The sequence below is a fragment of the Eurytemora carolleeae genome, unplaced genomic scaffold (genome assembly GCF_000591075.1).
Source record: "Eurytemora carolleeae unplaced genomic scaffold, Eaff_2.0 scaffold2345, whole genome shotgun sequence".
NCBI classification, from domain to species: domain Eukaryota; kingdom Metazoa; phylum Arthropoda; class Copepoda; order Calanoida; family Temoridae; genus Eurytemora; species Eurytemora carolleeae.
In genome coordinates this window covers 920-19588 of record NW_019398230.1, presented here as the reverse complement: position 1 = coordinate 19588, position 18669 = coordinate 920, and the positions used below count along the sequence as shown (strand labels likewise).

General features: G+C 32.3%; 1 protein-coding gene across 1 annotated transcript; it reads left to right on the top strand.

Annotated features, from left to right (window-relative positions):
* The first annotated feature begins 4611 nt into the window (after positions 1-4611).
* Positions 4612-17529, top strand: LOC111717065 (uncharacterized). The gene is made up of 9 exons (XM_023492581.1): positions 4612-4713; positions 4992-5113; positions 9621-9672; positions 9904-9975; positions 12725-12825; positions 13579-13666; positions 15266-15332; positions 16825-16881; positions 17288-17529. Exons 2-9 carry the CDS (start codon positions 5021-5023, stop codon positions 17328-17330), a joined length of 573 nt encoding a protein of 190 aa, XP_023348349.1. The 5' UTR covers positions 4612-4713; positions 4992-5020; the 3' UTR covers positions 17331-17529.
* Positions 17530-18669: the final 1140 nt, after the last annotated feature.

The following is an 18669-nucleotide window of genomic DNA, read 5'->3' as shown; positions in this document are numbered from 1 at the left end:
TTTAACTAGTAACTTATTAAATCAGTTACTAAACCAAATAGTTTAACTAGTAACTTATTAAATCAGTTACTAAACCAAATGGTCCGTTTACACTGCACAATTTATGTGTCTCATGTTCATTTAAACTTGAGTTTGAAAATCGTCTTCCTATTCCAGAATTAAAGGAAAATATTTAATTTGTTCTTAAATCCACTAATTAAAGGAAAATATAAAATATTGTTCTGAAATCCACTAATTAAAGAAAAATATATAATTTCTTCTGAAATCCACTAATTAAAGGAAAATATTTAATTTGTTCTGAAATCATCTAATGAGAAACCGTCCCAACTTTTGAATTGCATTAAAGTTTTGAATCTAAGTTTCTGATTGAGATTCTACCAATACAAGGCATCATGTTGAACTTGAAATCCATAGAGAGAGAATGGGATTCAGTGTAGAATGTAGAGTCTATAAGTTGTAAAGCTCTATTTTTATTCAGCGGTGATGTCTAGATAGATAGAAACTACTCGTTATCTACAGGGTTACCCAGAAAGTATGAGACTGTAAAGACGACATAAATCTCTTGGAATTAAGTCTTCTGCCTGGAATATAATCCTTTAATGAATGATTTGATATAGAAAGTAACAAGTTTACATTTGCAGGAAACAAGGAATTTAAGGAAAAAGACATTATAAATTCCGCACAGTCGCCACTGAAGTCTCATCTTTTATGGGTAACCCTGTATATAATAAAGTTGTAATTTCTGTTTGTCTGTCTGTTCTTTTAATGTCTGATAATAACTCATTAACCCTTTTGACTAAGTTGCCTCACATTTTGATTGAGGTACTCGCGTCGGTAGAACCATGGGAATGTTCTCAACTTTGTAAACAAAATGCTAACTTTAGTGATTTGATTTTATTTGGAAATTTAAATTATTTCTTCAAAATATATTTACTAATAATGACTGTTTGAATTAGAAAAGTAGTAAAAGGGTTAGTATCACTGAATATTACACAACAATTTTTGATCCTACAAAAAAAAATTAGTTTTTGCCTCAAACTCTGATTTTCTAATCCCGATATCTTTACAATCCAATGTCGTAGACCTTAGATATTTCAAACTATAAATTCTGTTGGATAAAATAATCTAAGTTTGAAATAGTAAAGGTTTAAACCATCCGGTTGCACAGATATAGGAATTAGTAAATTTGAGTTCACGGCAAAAACTCAATTCCTTTTCCATTCATATATATTTCTAGCAAGGTGATAAAAATTGCTATTTCAGCCGTTTAATTTTGAAATTCAATTTCTGAGAAGAAAAAAATAGTGGAAATAAAATTATGGAAAGGTTTGTTTCATCCTGGTTTTTGTTTATAATGTTAAGTATTGTGGAAAAGGAAGACGACATTTAGTCTAATAAACATAAGATACAGGCTACAGTAATTGTACGGGTGCAAAGCCCAATTTCACTTTATATGGGATTGTTCAGCTGCTAGTAATCTATCTGTATTAATAGTCTTCATTAAAAATCAGTAGTTTAAAGTGTTCTCGGTCTAATGTTTATTTAAACACACTTTTTTTATAAAACGTATTTTGGAAGCTGACATTCAAATCCTCGATTTTGCTTCTCAAAATGTCGTCTTTTAAAAGAGATTCTATGAAACAACTTAGATTAGAGAACATGGCCGTTGTTAAAGGGACTGTGGACGTAAATTCCATTCACGGATATTCGGTTGACAACGGTATCCTGTACATCCTGTACACCTTGGTCTAACCTAGGATATTGGAGGTCTTCATCTTTTCCTTCCGAAAACTTGTTAATTGTGATTTCTCGATAACCGTGATCTGCGGATTTCAGCAGCACAAACAATGAAAGGGATTGTACACTATAAAAATAGAAGAAGATAGAACGATAACTTTAAATTGTGAATCGGATACCCAGTGAATAGCTTGGGTCACATAATCAGGTCTACAACCTCCTTTCGATGGACGGGCTTTTTCTATAAGGGGGGGGGGGAATCCGAATTTCCCCCATGAACCACCTCTAAATTTGATAGATAGATAGATAGATAGATAGATAGATAGATAGATAGATAGATAGATAGATATTAAAATATTGATAGATAGATAGATTGTAAAATGATGATAGATAGATAGACTGTCTACTGAAGGTATCCAAGGCAAGGAACTAAATAAAACTTTCCACCGTAGAGAAGCCTGAACCCCTGCCACCAACTAGTGTTTAAATAGTTTTATATTCATTCTCCCCTCACACACAGCTCTTATACAACTTTTTTCTACATAAGAAACAAAAAAGAGTTTTTGAATGTTTCCCTGGCCCCCGCACCAACCTCTCCTCTTCGTTTAAAAAGAAGTAATTTCAAGTGACCTTTATAATTAAACAGGGTTTTGCCTAATTTACATCAGTACTCTTGAAAACCAAACAAAGATATACTTGTCTTTCTGTCTGAAAAATATATAATTTTTCATGTTGATTTCTCTATAAAAGTTATGAAACTTATTTGTAGATTTATGAAGGATATCTTAAAAATTTTCAAGCAAGAACTTCTTCTGCGTTGCTCAGAAAAAGGCAAGGTGTCATAGCACGTTACTAATCTGAATTCTTACATAAAACGTGCTGGATAGTTTATCCGAATAACCGTCAAAATAGCACGTTACTAATGTGTTACTTATCTTTGTTCTAGCTTGAAACGTGCTAAAGAACTGACCGAATAGCATATTAATAATCTTTGTTCTTATATAAAACGTGCTAAATAGCTTTCCAAATAGCACGTTACGTTACGTTTAGATACAAACTTGCTAGATAGTTTATCCTAATCTGATTTCTACCTTCAAATGTGCAGACTAATTTGTTTTTATAGCACGTTTGGGATTTCTGAGTTACTTGAAATGTACTGACATCACTAATCTGATTCCTCGTATCAAAAGTGTTGGTAAATTGGGTGTATTAGCACGTCAGGAATTTCTCCGTTTCGTACTTTTAATATTTCTGGATAGCTTGGCCTAGCATTGTCTCTATAAATTCAGTTCTTACTTAACACGTTCCAACATAGCACGTCAGAAATATAAACTCTTACTTAAACGTTCCAACTAGATTTGTCCTATAAACGTGCCAGGATAAGCTGAATCTAACTAAGATTTCTTTTCCCGAACCGACACGTATAGCTTTTTAGATTATTTTCACAAATGTAACGCTAAATTAGTAAATTTTCAATATATCTGTAACAATCTAGGTCCCGAGGATTCTTTAAACACTCTCTAACTCTAATTCTGCAGTCAATCCTGTCAATATTCCTAGCCTACCCTGGCTAATTACGTCCGTATCAAACAACGATTACTATGGTACTACTAATTTATTGATAACAGGTAAATAGGTTGATCGGTCGGGCCGGTCAGAGTACGAAACTAAATCATAGATAAAATAGATAATACGGATAAGGTAGATAGTCCTGAATTTACTATATATCCACCAATATAAGCTACATCACAAAAGGAAAATCGGCCAAAACTTTTTGTTTGCACTTTTGCAAATATATTTGCACTAGCAATGGTACACACATTTTTTAAAATATTAATTTTTTAGTGCAAATATCTATTCAGCGGGAACAATAATACATTGGAGTTCATCTTTTGAACCTGACTCATTTCAAAAACTGGTCTTGAACATGTTTCGAAATATACCTACAGAGCAAACGAAAGAACGAAGCCGACATTTATTCCAAAATATTTTGGTTCCTAACGTAGGAACGAAGATCGGAACCTCTAGAGATAGAGAAAGGAGAGGCTAGGCTTTTTTATTCTTTCCAACATTTTTCTTTAAAAAAGCAGAGATTTCTTACGTCCGAGCTAGCTCTGGATGTAAGTGAATTTTAAAAATCTAAAACCGTCAAATTTAACACGTTTTACAGAGATATGTTTCATTTTTGCAGGGTTATTTTTATCCTCTGGTTCTTATGTGATTTGAGTTGAAAACTAGAATTTTTTTAGAAAATTACAACAAAAATGTGAAAAGAAAAATATAAGAAAACATAACATATAGATGACAATGACTTCACTCATAAGGTTAGACTTAAAAAGTAGAGATAGAACATTTAATAATAACAATATTGGAAGTTTGGAATGGGGGGGGGACAAGTCTGGAGGGGTTTAAGAGTGAGGGGTAACTAAAAGGATTTGTAAGGAGGGAATGGGTAACTATAAGGGTTAGTGGGGGAAGCCTTTGAAAAAAATTGAGAATAATTTGTTTTTATTTTTCACTGAAAACCTTCATGTGGTAAAGCAAGAAATGTTTTTAAAGCTTCAGAAACCTAACCTTTATTTTTTCCTCTTTTTGGAACGAATGGAACAATCGGTACAAACGTAACAAACTGCATAAACGGACAAATAAAACGAACGGAACACATGGAGATAAGCGGAACGATGGAACGAACTCAACTAATGGACAAACTGGACAGACGGAACGAATGTAACAAACTAAACGAAGGGAACGAACAAACCAAATTTCAAAACGAAACGAACGAAAAGAAGAAAAAAGCTGAACGGAATGAACGGAATGAAAGGAACGAACGAAACGAAGAGAACGGAACAAACAATACATACAAAACGCACGGAATAATTAGATAAAACGGACGGAATGGAACCAATGAATACATGTAGGCTGGAAGCTACCTGGAGAATACTAACCCTGCAGATATATGCAGTATTCTAGTCGGAAGTAAGTTATTAAAAAGAATTGTTGTTGTAATTTAAATGAAAAAACGTATAAAGATGGGCGTGCACAATTTGCAACAGTACCTTCAAAACCTTTATCTTATCAACATAAACATCGGATATTTCACTTTCTGGAGGGGCACAAAAAATGATATTTTCAGTCAATTTGAAGGGATCGTCTAATGTCAAGTGAAGTGCGATAAACAAATCATAATTCATATATCCCCATTCATAGTTTCCAATTAATACTTGACAAGACTTTTTTCAAAGTGTATCTTCTAGATTCTGGTAGGATCTACCATCAAGGAGGAATGTCTTATGAACGATGTCAAAACACAGAAGTCAGTAAAACGATGGCTCAACAGGTTGCTTCAAGACATAGAGATCCTACAGCAAAAATACAGGTATTTACATATTGCCAGGAGATCCTACAGCAGAAATACAGGTAGTTATATATTGCCAGGAGATCCTACAGCAAAAATACAGGTATTTATATATTGCCAGGAGATCCTACAACAAAAATACAGGTATTTACATATTGCCAGGAGATCCTACAGCAGAAATACAGGTAGTTATATATTGCCAGGAGATCCTACAGCAAAAATACAGGTATTTATATATTGCCAGGAGATCCTACAACAAAAATACAGTTATTTATCTATTGCCAGGAGATCCTACAGCAGAAATAAAGGTATTTATATATTGCCAGGAGATCCTACAACAAAAATACAGGTATTTATATATTGCCAGGAGATCCTACAGCAAAAATACAGTTATTTATCTATTGCCAGGAGATCCTACAGCAGAAATACAGGTATTTATATATTGCCAGGAGATCCTACAGCAAAAATACAGGTATTTATTTATTGCCAGGAGATCCTACAGCAGAAATAAAGGTATTTATATATTGCCAAGAGATCCTACAGCAAAAATACAGGTAGTTATATATTGCCAGGAGATTTTACAGCAAAAATACAGGTATTTACATATTGCCAGGAGATCCTACAGCAAAAATACAGGTATTTATTTATTGCCAGGAGATCCTACAGCAAAAATACAGGTATTTATATATTGCCAGGAGATCTACAGCAAAAATACAGGTATTTATATATTGCCAAGAGATCCTACAGCAAAAATACAGGTAGTTATATATTGCCAGGAGATTCTACAGCAAAAATACAGGTATTTACATATTGCCAAGAGATCCTACAGCAAAAATACAGGTAGTTATATATTGCCATGAGATCCTACAGCAAAAATATACATAGCTATATATTGCCAGGAGATCCTACAGAAAAAATACGGGTAGTTATATATTGCCAGGAGATCCTACAGTAAAAATACAGGTAGCTATATATAGCCAGGAGATCTACAGCAAAAATACAGGTAGTTATATATTGCCAGGAGATCTACAGCGAAAATACAGGTAGTTATATATTGCCAGGAGATCCTAACGTAAAAATACAGGTAGCCATATATTGCCAGGAGATCCTACATCAGAAATACGGGTTGTTATATATTGCCAGGAAATCCTACAGCAGAAATACTGGTAGTCATATATTGCCAGGAGAAACTAATATAAAAATACGTGTATTTATATATTGCCAGGAGATCCTATTGCAAAAATACAGGTAATTATATATTGCCAGGAGATCCTAGATCAAAAATACAGGTAATTATATATTGCCAGGAGATCCTAGATCAAACCATACAGGTAGTTATATATTGCAAGGAAATCCTACAGCAGAATTACAGGTATTAATAAATTGCCAGGAGATCCTAATGTAAAAATACAGGTAGTTATGTATTGGCAGGAGATCCTACAACAGAAATACAGGTAGTTATATATTGCCAGGAGATCCTACAGCAGAAATACAGGTAGTTGTATATTGCCAGGAGATCCTAATGAAAAAATACAGTAAGTTATATATTGCCAGGAGATCTTACGGCAAAAATACAGGTATTTAATTATTGACAGGGGATCCTACAACAGAAATACAGGTATTTATATATTGACAGGAGATCCTACAGCAGAAATACAGGTTGTTATATATTGCCAGGAGATACTGCAGCAGAAGTACAGGTAGTTATATATTGCCAGGAGATCCTACAGCAGAAATACAGGTAGTTATATATTGCCAGGAGATCCTACAGCAGAAATACAGGTAGTTATATATAGCCAGGAGATCATACAGCAGAAATACGAGTAGTTATATATAGCCAGGAGATCCTACAGCAGAAATACAGGTAGTTCTATATTGCCAGGAGATCCTACAGCAGAAATAAAGGTAGTTATATATTGCCAGGAGATCCTACAGCAGAAATACGGGTAGTTATATATTGACAGGAGATCCTACAGCAGAAATAAAGGTGGTTATGTATTGCTAGGAGATCCTACAGCAGAAATACGGGTAGTTATATATTGCCAGGAGATCCTACGCCAGAATAACAGGTATTTGCATATAGCTAAGGTTGGTCTATGAAAATATGAGAAATGAAATATTTGAAAGAAAAGGTTTTGAAAAAAGTTTTGTTAAAAATTTTGGTTCCAATGCTACCTGCAAGCGGTAGAAAATAAAGCCGACCAATAATCAAGGACTATGAAAATTAAAAGGTTTCGGTAAAAATTGCAAACTAAGGTGCTATGTAAATATTTAAAGAAGAAAGTTTGATAAAGTTTAAATAATTTTATGCAAAATAATCAGAAAAGTCTGAAAACTTTTTTTTCCTTTCGACTGAATGGAAAAAAATGCATTCATGCAAGCATTAAAACAATATATTAAAAATATAGAACTATTAAATTATAAACAACAATTTTTGAATACTTTCCTTACATTCTTTTTTTCATAATTCTTTCATTTTTAAAATGTTGTTTGACCTTTAACATGTTAAACTGTCTGAATTCTGTTAGATCGAATCACGGCCCGCTTATAGGTATACTTCTATCTACCGATCTATACTATTCTGGGCTAGTGTACATGTAACTTTGTCGGTGGGCTACGCAGCTGTTTTATTTCAGTGGACCCTAGATATTTTTAGGAAATTTCTAAAACCTTTGCATACCAAATTTTAGGTTTTACTATAACAAATTTTTTTCTGGCTTTTGTTCATTTTTTAAAAATAATTTGTACTTTTAAAAAAGTTTGAAGTGAAGTGCAGGGTCCAAATTAGAGAAGAAGTTTGGTAGATAGTGGGCCCTGGAGTAAGCAGAAATGAGATACTGTAGCTAAAATCTTGTGATCATAGCATTTTCTTCAAAGAGTTGGTAGCATCAAAGGCGCCTTGTTTTCAGATTTCCAAAATGTGGTCTGCCGTTTTTGTACCTTAAGAATTGACCAAGATATTGAGAAATTTGTTTAAAATTCAAAATATTAAATATCAGCAAGGTTTAGTATCTCCAACAATTTTTATAATACAAAAAAGGAGGCTAAATCTTATCAAGTTTTAAAGACTTACAATGTTTTTCTTTACTACTTTGACATCTATTAACTTTACGAAAACCAAAGACAAATTGTAAGTTCCAGGGTCCAATGTCTAACGTACTGCATAGTGCATAACACCCCAGCGAAAAAATTACATCAAACCTTGACTATGATCATGGATGAACTATAGGATAAAATGTTGGCGCGGTCTGCCCTGTCTAAGTAGCTTGGTTGAGATTTACTGATCATGCAGCTGTAAATACCTGTATAAATTAAGATAATCAATCAATCTTCCTGTAGGTTTTAGGGTTATCGTAAATGTTGCGCACACTTTTTCTGCAATATCAGCTGTACACAGTGGGTTTATTTATAGTGACTAAGACCAAATCTCTCGTTGTCTTTCTTCTTAAAATTAATGAATTACAGTGGTTTTACTAAAATAATTCATGAAAATAATAATTTTTACTATTCATTAGGGCTCATGTTAACATATTTGACACTATAGTGATTTAAGTTTCTATGTCCAATATATAATATGCTTGCATTCTTTACTTAAAGACACTTTTTTGTTTTGTTTTAAAGTTTTCCTTAGATTTTTTGGTGTAAAGATACTGGATATCCAAACAAACATGGGAATTATACGTAAATGATAAACAGACAAAAGATTAAATAAAGAAAATTAGTGTTGGGCTTTCCAAAATGTGGAAATTTGGTATGCAATTTTCACATATTTTCGCAATTATTTCAGTTTTCACTTTGTATAAATAAAGATATAGGAAACTTTTTATTTTGGAAAATATATGAAAGATAAATTATTTTGAATTCTTAGCTTTTAAAGGTAAAAATAACCTTAGATAGGTCAAATGAAGATTCCTAATTCAATATTTGTTGGGACACTCGAGTAACCGAGTACATAGTTTAGATAAAGGTTTTAAATTATAATTTTACAAAATCGAAAATTTTCTTTTTATTCTTATTCTGTTTTTTAGCTTTATTATAGTAGCTAAGGGCGCTGCTTAACCTTAGTTTCTAATTTGCAAAAAAGATTGAGATAGCTCCCTACTGTACGCCCACTGTTCATCTTGTACAAAAAGGTTCCGGTTAAGTTTTACAACTCTTAAAGAAATTCTCCAATTTTAAAGATGATACATAGCATTTATGAATTCAGTCTTTTATTAAGATTTTAAATATCCTTGAATACAGATGTTTGCTAATTGGTCGTGTACAGTACTTCAGCTGATAATCAATCTCTGTAACTCTCTTATCTCTGATTGTAAAACAAAAACAAAAAAGTTTGCGGAGCAAATATTTGAAATTTTGATCGTTTTAAAACCTTCGCTTGGGTCGTGTGCAGAGGTCCCACACAAAATTTGGGCCTGATCGGTTCAGCCCTTTTGACGTTTATTGGATACAAACGGACAGACAATCAGACATATACAAATGTTTATATGATATTTAATAATAAATAAATGTGTTTATAATATTTTAGTGTTGTTCAAAGAATGGATGTAATTGGAATTTTACAACAGCCTCCACAAAAGGTAAATTATTTTTACAGGAAGCGTCAACAAAATGTTAAAAGACGGGTTTGAATTGAATTAAATTAAAAATCGATTGGGCAAAAAAGAAAAACAATCGTTTGGGTGAATCGGAAATTAGAGACACTTTTCCGTCTCTGAGTTCCATGTCTATCGAGTCACCCTGTATGCAAAACATTTGATTGATTAATAAAACAACGACGACATTTAATAATTTCTTCTCGCTGTGTTTAGACGGAGGAGCAAGTATAGATTCAGGGTTTACAGAGATAGTTGCAGACAATAATACTTTACTTTCTGCTCTTGGTAAGATAGTTACTGATAATACTCTGCTCTTGGTATTATAGTTACTGATAATACTCTCTGCTCTTGGTAAGATAGTCACTCATAATACTCTCTGGTCTTGGAAAAAAATTCACTAATAGTACTTTCTGCTCTTGGTAAGATTCCTGATAATATTTACTTTCTGGTCTTGGTAAGATAGTTATTGATAATACTTTACTTTCTTCTATTGTTAAGATAGTTACTAAGAATACTTTACTTTCTGCTCTTGATAAGATAGTTACTGATAATATTTACTTTCTGCTCTTGGTAAGATAGTTACTGATAATATTTACTTTCTGCTCTTGATAAGATAGTTACTGATAATGTTTACTTTCTGCTCTTGGTAAGATAGTTACTGATAATATTTACTGTCTGCTCTTGGTAAGATAGTTACTGATAATATTTACTTTCTGCTCTTGATAAGATTAGTTACTGATTATACTTTACTTTCTGCTCTTGGTAAGATTAGTTACTGATAATACTTTCTGTTCTTGGTAAGATAGTTACTTATAATACTTGCTGCTCTTGGTAAGATAGTTACTGATAATACACTCTACTCTTGGTAAGATAGTTACTGATAATATTCTGCTCTTGGTAAGATAGTTACTGATAATACTCTCTGCTCTTGGTAAGATAGTTACTGATAATAATTTCTGTTCTTGGTAGGATAGTTATTGATAATACTCTGCTCTTGGTAGGATAGTTACTGATAATACTCTCTGCTCTAGGTAGGATAGTTACTGATGATACTCTGTTCTTGGTAAGATAGTTTCTGATAATACTCTTCGCTCTTGGTAAGATAGTTACTGATAATAATTTCTGTTCTTGGTAGGATAGTTACTGATAATACTCTCTGCTCTTGGTAAGATAGTTACTGATAATACTCTCTGCTCTTGGTAAGATAGTTACTGATAATAATTTCTGTTCTTAGTAGGATCGTAACTGATAATACTCTGCTCTTGGTAAGATAGTTACTGATAATACTCTCTGCTCTTGTTAAGATAGTTACTGATAATAATTTCTGTTCTTGGTAAGATAGTTACTGATGATAATATTTACTTTCTGCTCTTGGTAACATATTAACTGATAATTCTTTACTTTCTGCTCTTGGTAAGATTAGTTTCTGATAATACTTTACTTTCTGCTATTGGTAAGATAGTTACTGATAATATTTACTTTTTGCTCTTGGTAAGATAGTTACTAATAATACTCTCTGCTCTTGGTAAGATAGTTACTGATAATACTTTACTTTCTGCTCTTGGTAAGATAGTTACTGATAATATTTACGTTTTGCTCTTGGTAAGATAGTTACTAATAATACTCTCTGCTCTTGGTAAGATAGTTACTAATAATACTTTCTGCTCTTGATAAGAGAGTTACCTATTATAATACTTTCTGTTCTTGGTAAGATATTAACTGATAATATTGCTCTTGTCTAGGTTTTGCTTTTCTTGGTTTTATCCTTTTCCTTTTAATATTTTTCTTGTCTAGGTTTCGTTTTTCTTGGTTTAATCATTTTTCTTCAAATACTGCTCTTGTCTAGGTTTTGTTGTTCTTGGTTTATTTCTCCTTCTTCTAATATTGCTCTTGTTTAGGTTTTGTTGTTCTTGATTTAATTCTTCTTCTTCTAATATTCCTCTTGTCTAGGTTTTGTTGTTCTTGGTTTAACCCTTCGTGTTCTCATATTGCTCTTGTCTAGGTTTTGTTGTTCTTGGTTTAATCCTTTTTCTTCTAATATTGCTCTTGTCTAGGTTATGTTGTTCTTGGTTTAATTCTTCTTCTTCTAATATTGCTCTTGTCTAAGTTTTTTGTTCTTGGTTTAATCCTTCTTCGTCTAACATTGCTCTTGTCTAGGTTTTGTTGTTCATGGTTTAATCCTTTTTCTTCTAATATTGCCCTTGTCTAGGTTTTGTCGTTCTTGGTTCAATTCTTCTTCTTCTAATATTGCTCTTGTCTAGGTTTTGTTGTTCTTGGTTTTATTCTTCATCTAATATTCTTCTTGTCTAGGTTTTGTTGTTCTTGGTTCAATCCTTCTTCTTCTAATATTGCTCTTGTCTAGGTTTTGTTGTTCTTGGTTTAATCCTTCTTCTTCTAATATTGCTCTTGTCTAGGTTTTGTTGTTCTTGGTTTAATTATTCTCCTTCTAACATTCCTCTTGTCTAGGTTATGTTGTCCTTGGTTTAATTCTTCTTCTTCTAATATTCCTCTTGTCTAGGTTTTATTGTTCATGGTTTAATTCTTCTTCTTCTAATATTGCTCTTGTCTAGGTTTTGTTGTTCTTGGTTTTATTCTTCTTCTAATATTGCTCTTGTCTAGGTTTTGTTGTTCTTGGTTTAATTCTTCTTCTTCTAAAATTGCTCTTGTCTAGGTTTTGTTGTTCTTGGTTTAATTCTTCTTCTTCTAATATTGCTCTTGTCTTGGTTTTGTTGTCCTTGGTTCAATCCTTCTTCTTTTAATAATGCTCTTGTCTAGGTTTTGTTGTTCTTGGTTTAATCCTTCTTCTTATAATATTGCTCTTGTCTAGGTTTTGTTGTTCTTGGTTTAATCCTCCTTCTTCTAATATTGCTCTTGTCTAGGTTTAGTTTTTCTTGGTTTAATTTTTCTTCTTCTAATATTCTTTTGTCTAGGTTTTGTTTTTCTTGGTTTAATTCTTCTTCTTCTAATATTGCTCTTGTTTAGGTTTTGTTGTTCTTGGTTTAATCCTTCTTCTTCTAATATTGCTCTTGTCTAGGTTTTGTTGTACTTGGTTTAATCCTTCTTCTTCTAATATTCTTCTTGTGCTTCCTACTGTATAAAAGACAGACTAAAGAGGAGGATCCGACAGAAACAAAGGTGAAATTCTCTCAAAATCTGTAATTATTTTAGCCTTGAAAGTATCATCATAATTGAAATTCCATCAGAGACATATTTAACTTTTCTTTATTGGAGACATAACTAATCTTTTTTATCGGAGACACAGCAAACCTTTTAATCGTAGACACAGCAAACCTTTTAATCGGAGACACAGCAAATCTTTTAATCGGAGACACAGCAAACCTTTTAATCGGTTACACAGCAAACCTTTTAATCGGAGAAACAGTTAACCTTTTAATCGGAGAAACAGCAAACCTTTTAATCGGAGACACAGCTAACCTTTNTTTTAATCGGAGAAAAAGCAAACCTTTTAATCGGAGAAACAGCAAACCTTTTTTATAACAATTTCAATAAACTTTATAAAAGTACAATCAGTCCAAATTTGTAAGGTCTCCAGCCTCCTTTCCACTGCGCGTACGTTTGAGCAGGGGTCTCCGATGAGGTGTTGGTTCTTAAAAATTTGAGATGCTTCCTCGAATTAGGGTTGGTCTCCGATAATGCTGCGGTGATGATGAGTTTCTCAAACTTAGCTCAAACTCTTATTTTCCAATATATTCTTTATCATTGTAACCTAATGGTGCAGACCACTAATATTGTAAAGTTTAACTATTAAAAATGTCATTTTTTCATGGCTTGAAATATGACAGGTCAACAAGGGAAACGGATTGGAAAATTTTACTAAAAGAAAAAAAATCTGCCTGATTATATTTAACTTCCATATTTTATTTTAAGGAGGAGCGAACTCTGTTTAAAGACGAGGGGTCTCAAGCTGCAAATTTAAAGGGGATGTACAGCCAAAAATATGCTCAACAGTACATAGGAAACCAGGATCAAATATTAATTTCCAGGAACATTATATTTACATTGTCGCTTTACATGCACTGTGCACTGTTTATTATACTTTATCTGTACAGTGTGAAATCTGAAGACACTTTACATTGTTTTCTTACATTGTAGGCTGTAGACACTGTACACTGTTCACTGTACAATGTAAAGTGTACATTGTACAGTGTGAAATCTGAAGACACTTTACATTGTTTATCTTATATTGTATAGGCTGTAGACACTGTACACTGTTCACTGTACAATGTAAACTGTAAACTGTACATTGTACAGTGTGAAATATGAAGATGCTTTACATTGTTTATCTTACATTGTAGGCTCTAGTTCACCAGTTCAAATCCTTCCTGAATCTTTAACTTTGAATCGATGCAGCTCAAATTCACATAATTAGGTCTTTAAATATTTAAATAGAAAGTCGATGAAATTGTAAAACCCTGAAAAACCTTATTGATTTTTTAATTATCCAACATTAAATTTAAAAAGCATTAAACATTTATGAATAGCCTTGTACTGGCCTTCACTTTACTGAGAGCAAATAAAATTTTTATATATATTTATATGTTACAGGGTTTCCATTTTTATTAATGAAATTATTATATATTCTTTATATTTTTGCAACCTTATTTTGGACCCTTAATATTTCAATCTTTGAATCCTGTTGAATGAAAAAGGCTAAGTTTGAAATTTCAAATATTTGCAAAGATTTAGGAATTAGAAAATTCAAGTTTGCTGCGAGTGTTCAATTCCTTTGGTTTTAGAAATTTTATTTTAATTCTAGGTCAATGATCATTTTTGTACAAATTACAATTAATCTGCAATTCAGAGTTATTTTTTTGACACCTTTGTTCATCTTTACTATTGTCTGTTAATAAAATTTATGATTTTCGGAAACAAGTAAATCCACAAATTTGAAAACTTAAAATCTACGAAGCGTTCGAAATTTAATTTTTTTCTAAAAACTAAAAAATGATGGCATATGAAGACGACTGCATTACTTTTTTAAATACTCCAATGGACACACCCCTGTATGCCGAGTCCATTAGCGCCTGATCCGATTATGGTTTAGTCTTGTGTTTGTAGCCTATTATTCTGAACCAATGGAAATAGTATGGCGATTGGCGGTAACATCTATCTTTCTACCTATCTCATTATCCAATCAGAGTTATGAATCCTTCAATCGGCGCTATCAGTAAATGGAAATATTTACTTCTACTGAAACTATGGTGGACATATATGAACACAACAACTGTGCAGTGTACACAGACACACCTCATGATATGTTAATTTTTAAATTACTGGTAAAACTATTGGTTTTATAACAACATCAAATAGATTGTTTAAATGTCGTCTTCTTATTCCACAGTATTTTGGGTCCCACTGTACCTTATGCTTTTGGCGCTTTGGCCTCGAATCTTCGTCAGGCCATGCGGCCCAATTGTCGCCATTGATCATAAAAACTATAAGAATATATTGGGAGGGGGGAGGGGCTTTGACAGAGGTGGGCTTTGGGGCCCCCAGCGGATGCCAAGCCACCCACTCATTTGGAAAAAATTTGACTCCTGGCGGTGGTTTTCAGAAATGGATCGTGCCTCCAGTAAAAATAGTTTTGGAGGACAATATCCAGTCAGTTCAGGATCAACTAAGTAATTTTTTTTACAGAATTTATTAATTAATTGATTGTTTGATTGATTGATTGGTTGAGGATGAAATTTGATCGTTCGTTGATAAGATTGAATTATTTTAGATTCGATTATTAGATTTCAGCAATATTGTTTTTTTATTGATCAAAATTGATCAACGATTCAAGAAATTAACTTATTGTAATAAAAAATATTGACTTATAATTAATTCATATAAAACATATAAAACAATATTGGGTCAAACTATATTGGTTCAGTTAACTCATGCAGCCAAACGAGTCAATCGAAAAGCGGCCAGAAACGAATGAAGTGACTGTTTTCTTCGTTATTTCTATTTATATTAATGGAAATATTAGGGTAAAATAAAAGGGGGTATAGGCTAAATCCAAGATATTTTAGGCGTTGATTGCGACCAAAAATAGTTCTGTCCGATGTCCCTGTCTCGCGAAATTGATATAAAACTGTGTCCAAATGGTACAAAATTATAGTCGTAATAAAGTCGACGGAGCCACGTGACCAGATACTGCATGGCCATTGGTGGAAATTCTGGTCACATGATACAGATGTAACAAGACAGAAATCAGTTATATCTATCAAAAGTTAAAAAGTATTATATTCAAATTATAATATTAACGTGCCTTAAACCTTTAGACACCTCTGGGTTATCATAATTTTCATATTCGTTGTGTATTTGCTGAATATGATCTATTTACAATTTGAATTAAAGACACACCTCTAATTTTACCTGAACAGTTCCTTTTAAGTCTTGAGAAGAATTTTAAAGAGTGTTTTCTTACTTGTATATATATATATACCGATTAAAGGGTTTTCTTACTTGTATATGTATCAATTAAAGTATATAGTAAAGTATATAGACTGTGGTAAGATGAGCTTACTCTGTTAATAAAGCTAAATTAGTGAGAATTAGAACGTCAAGTGTTTATTTAAAGTCGAAACTTTTATTTTGTGTGAATCCTGGGATCAAGTATTAATCTCCATCTTATACAGATCTACGAACTAATCCAAGGTTATAATGCAGGGATAGTTAATTGCAGTTGCGTATACTCTGCGTACATATTGAAATGCATCAGTGTTTGTTTAGTATCAGTGGAGAATAAAAGAATTTAATTTTGATAATTTTGATAATTCACATAATAGTTTCCTATGACCAGAATATTTCATTGATTTTTTAAGTGACAGATAGATCCCATGTAGGCTTCGACATCCGTCTTGTGTTTACATTACCGCCCAGAGACAGTGCACCGCAGTACAAAAGATGCGTACAATTCTGAAATAACTTTCCTTGCATTATAACCTTGGATTAATCTTATTACTTTTGGATAGCCAGTGATGGTCATACCTTGCAGAGGGATCAAGCATTAATCCTCAAATATATAGTGCCCAGATTGGATTTATAGATCGCCCGTTCAAAATTAACAAAACTCTACACAATAGCTGATTATGTGGAATGTTGGAATTTTGATTTAATATTCAGGATTTCAGTTCGGCCTGCCACACCCGACACTATGGCTGATGTTTGGAAGAATAAAAGGGAAATAGCAAAAAATAATTGATTTTAAGAGAATAAATATTGTTTTTATATTATTATCTTAAAGAGACAGTTTTCAAGTAGCCCTTCATGTAAGGATTAAAATGCGCGATTCAAAACGACACAATTTAAATTAAACCATTTTCTCGGCAAGCATTATGGAGAGTATCATTGTTTTTTCTTTCTCAAAATTGATAATTATTTTCCGGTCAGCTTTCTTTCTAGAAGTGGGTTACGGATTTATATACAGAGGACAATGAAGGAAATTGACAGAAAATCTTCCTTATTAATGTCACTAATATAAGAGTACCGATGTGAATCGGCCATGCATCTTTCAAATAGAGGGTAATTTTGAATTACGTCGATAGGCCCTTTAAATATATAAAACATTATATTTTGCTTTTTTTAGTAATGAGAAATACAACAAATATGATCTTGCCGGTCACAAGTAAGTAAACAAAAAAAAATAAAAATGTGCAAAAATAATCAATAATTGGAACTTTTGCTTCGCCAAACCAAATCAGAGTTCGGACCTTATTTTGTATTTTAATTCCTTCATAAAGCAATAATCTTCACATTTTGTGTTCCAATTTTTGTGAAATAATTTAAGTAATCGCGAAAATACGCGACAGCTGTTTTTCACGGATTAAGCGAGATATCAAGATCCGACGTTGTGGATTAGAGTTCTTATTTAAAAGTTTCGATCTCTGAATAAATTGTTAATTCTATCAATTTTACTGATTAACGTTTTGTAATTATATTCAATTATTTTTTTTTTCTTTTGTTTGACCAATGATTTCTTTAAATCGATCCTTCGAATGATTTTCATTAAAAATAATTTTACTTGTTTTTTAATTAATTTTCAATTTCAAGGAAATTCTTGTTAGAGCTTTATAAAAAAGAAAATTGAATTAAAATATATTTAACTATCCTTAGATTGGTTCCGTATTTGCTGAATATGATCTGTTTCAACTTTCAATTAAAGCCACCCCTCTAATTTTACCTTAACAGTTCCTTTTAAGTCTTGAGAAGAATTATGAAGAGTGTTTTCTTACTTGTATATATATCAACTAGCCTTTTGGGGCGCTTCGCGCCCATATTCTATTTCAACTTTTAATTGTGACTTTATCTCTGAACATCTTTCTCTTTGTACAGTATAAAACAAAAACAAAAAAAGTTTGCAGGTTTCCTAATATTTTTTTGCGCATTTTCAAAATTTTTCAAAAAACTTTTAAACACAAATTTTTAAAATTTTGATCATTCATAAACCTTACCTAAGGCCACAAGAGGTCCCACAAAAAATTTGGGCCCGATCGGTTCAGCCGTTTTGACGTTTATTGGATACAAACAAACAGACAAACAGACAGACAAGCCAAATTTATATATAGACTAGCATTAGAGGGCGCTTCGCGCCCATCTTATAAATTAATTGTGAACATGTTCTCATTGAGTACATCGTAAAACAAAACAAAAATAATTCGCGGATTTTCACAAAAAATTTCGTGGATTTTCAAAATTTTCAAAAATTTAATGAAGATCGAATTTTGATGGAGACAAATATTTGAAATTTTGATCATTCATAAACCTTCCCTGGGGTCCCTAGATGTCCCACAAAAAATTTGTGCCCGATCGGTTCAGCCATTTTGACGTTTATTGGACACCAACAAACAAACAAACAGACAAACAAACACCCAGACAAGCCAAATTTATATATAGATTAAAAACAGCTTAATTAATGACAAATAACAAAGCAGACGTTATATTATATTATTTGAGAAAGCTTTTCACTTT

What these genes read in the sequence shown, in the direction of transcription:
- LOC111717065 (XM_023492581.1), top strand. Translation starts at nt 5,021, where the DNA reads ATGTCTTATGAACGATGTCAAAACACAGAAGTCAGTAAAACGATGGCT. An exon ending in TACAACAGCCTCCACAAAAG is followed by an intron (nt 9,673 to 9,903) that starts GTAAATTATTTT and finishes CGCTGTGTTTAG; the next exon opens with ACGGAGGAGCAAGTATAGAT. An exon ending in GTCAGTTCAGGATCAACTAA is followed by an intron (nt 15,333 to 16,824) that starts GTAATTTTTTTT and finishes TTTAATATTCAG; the next exon opens with GATTTCAGTTCGGCCTGCCA.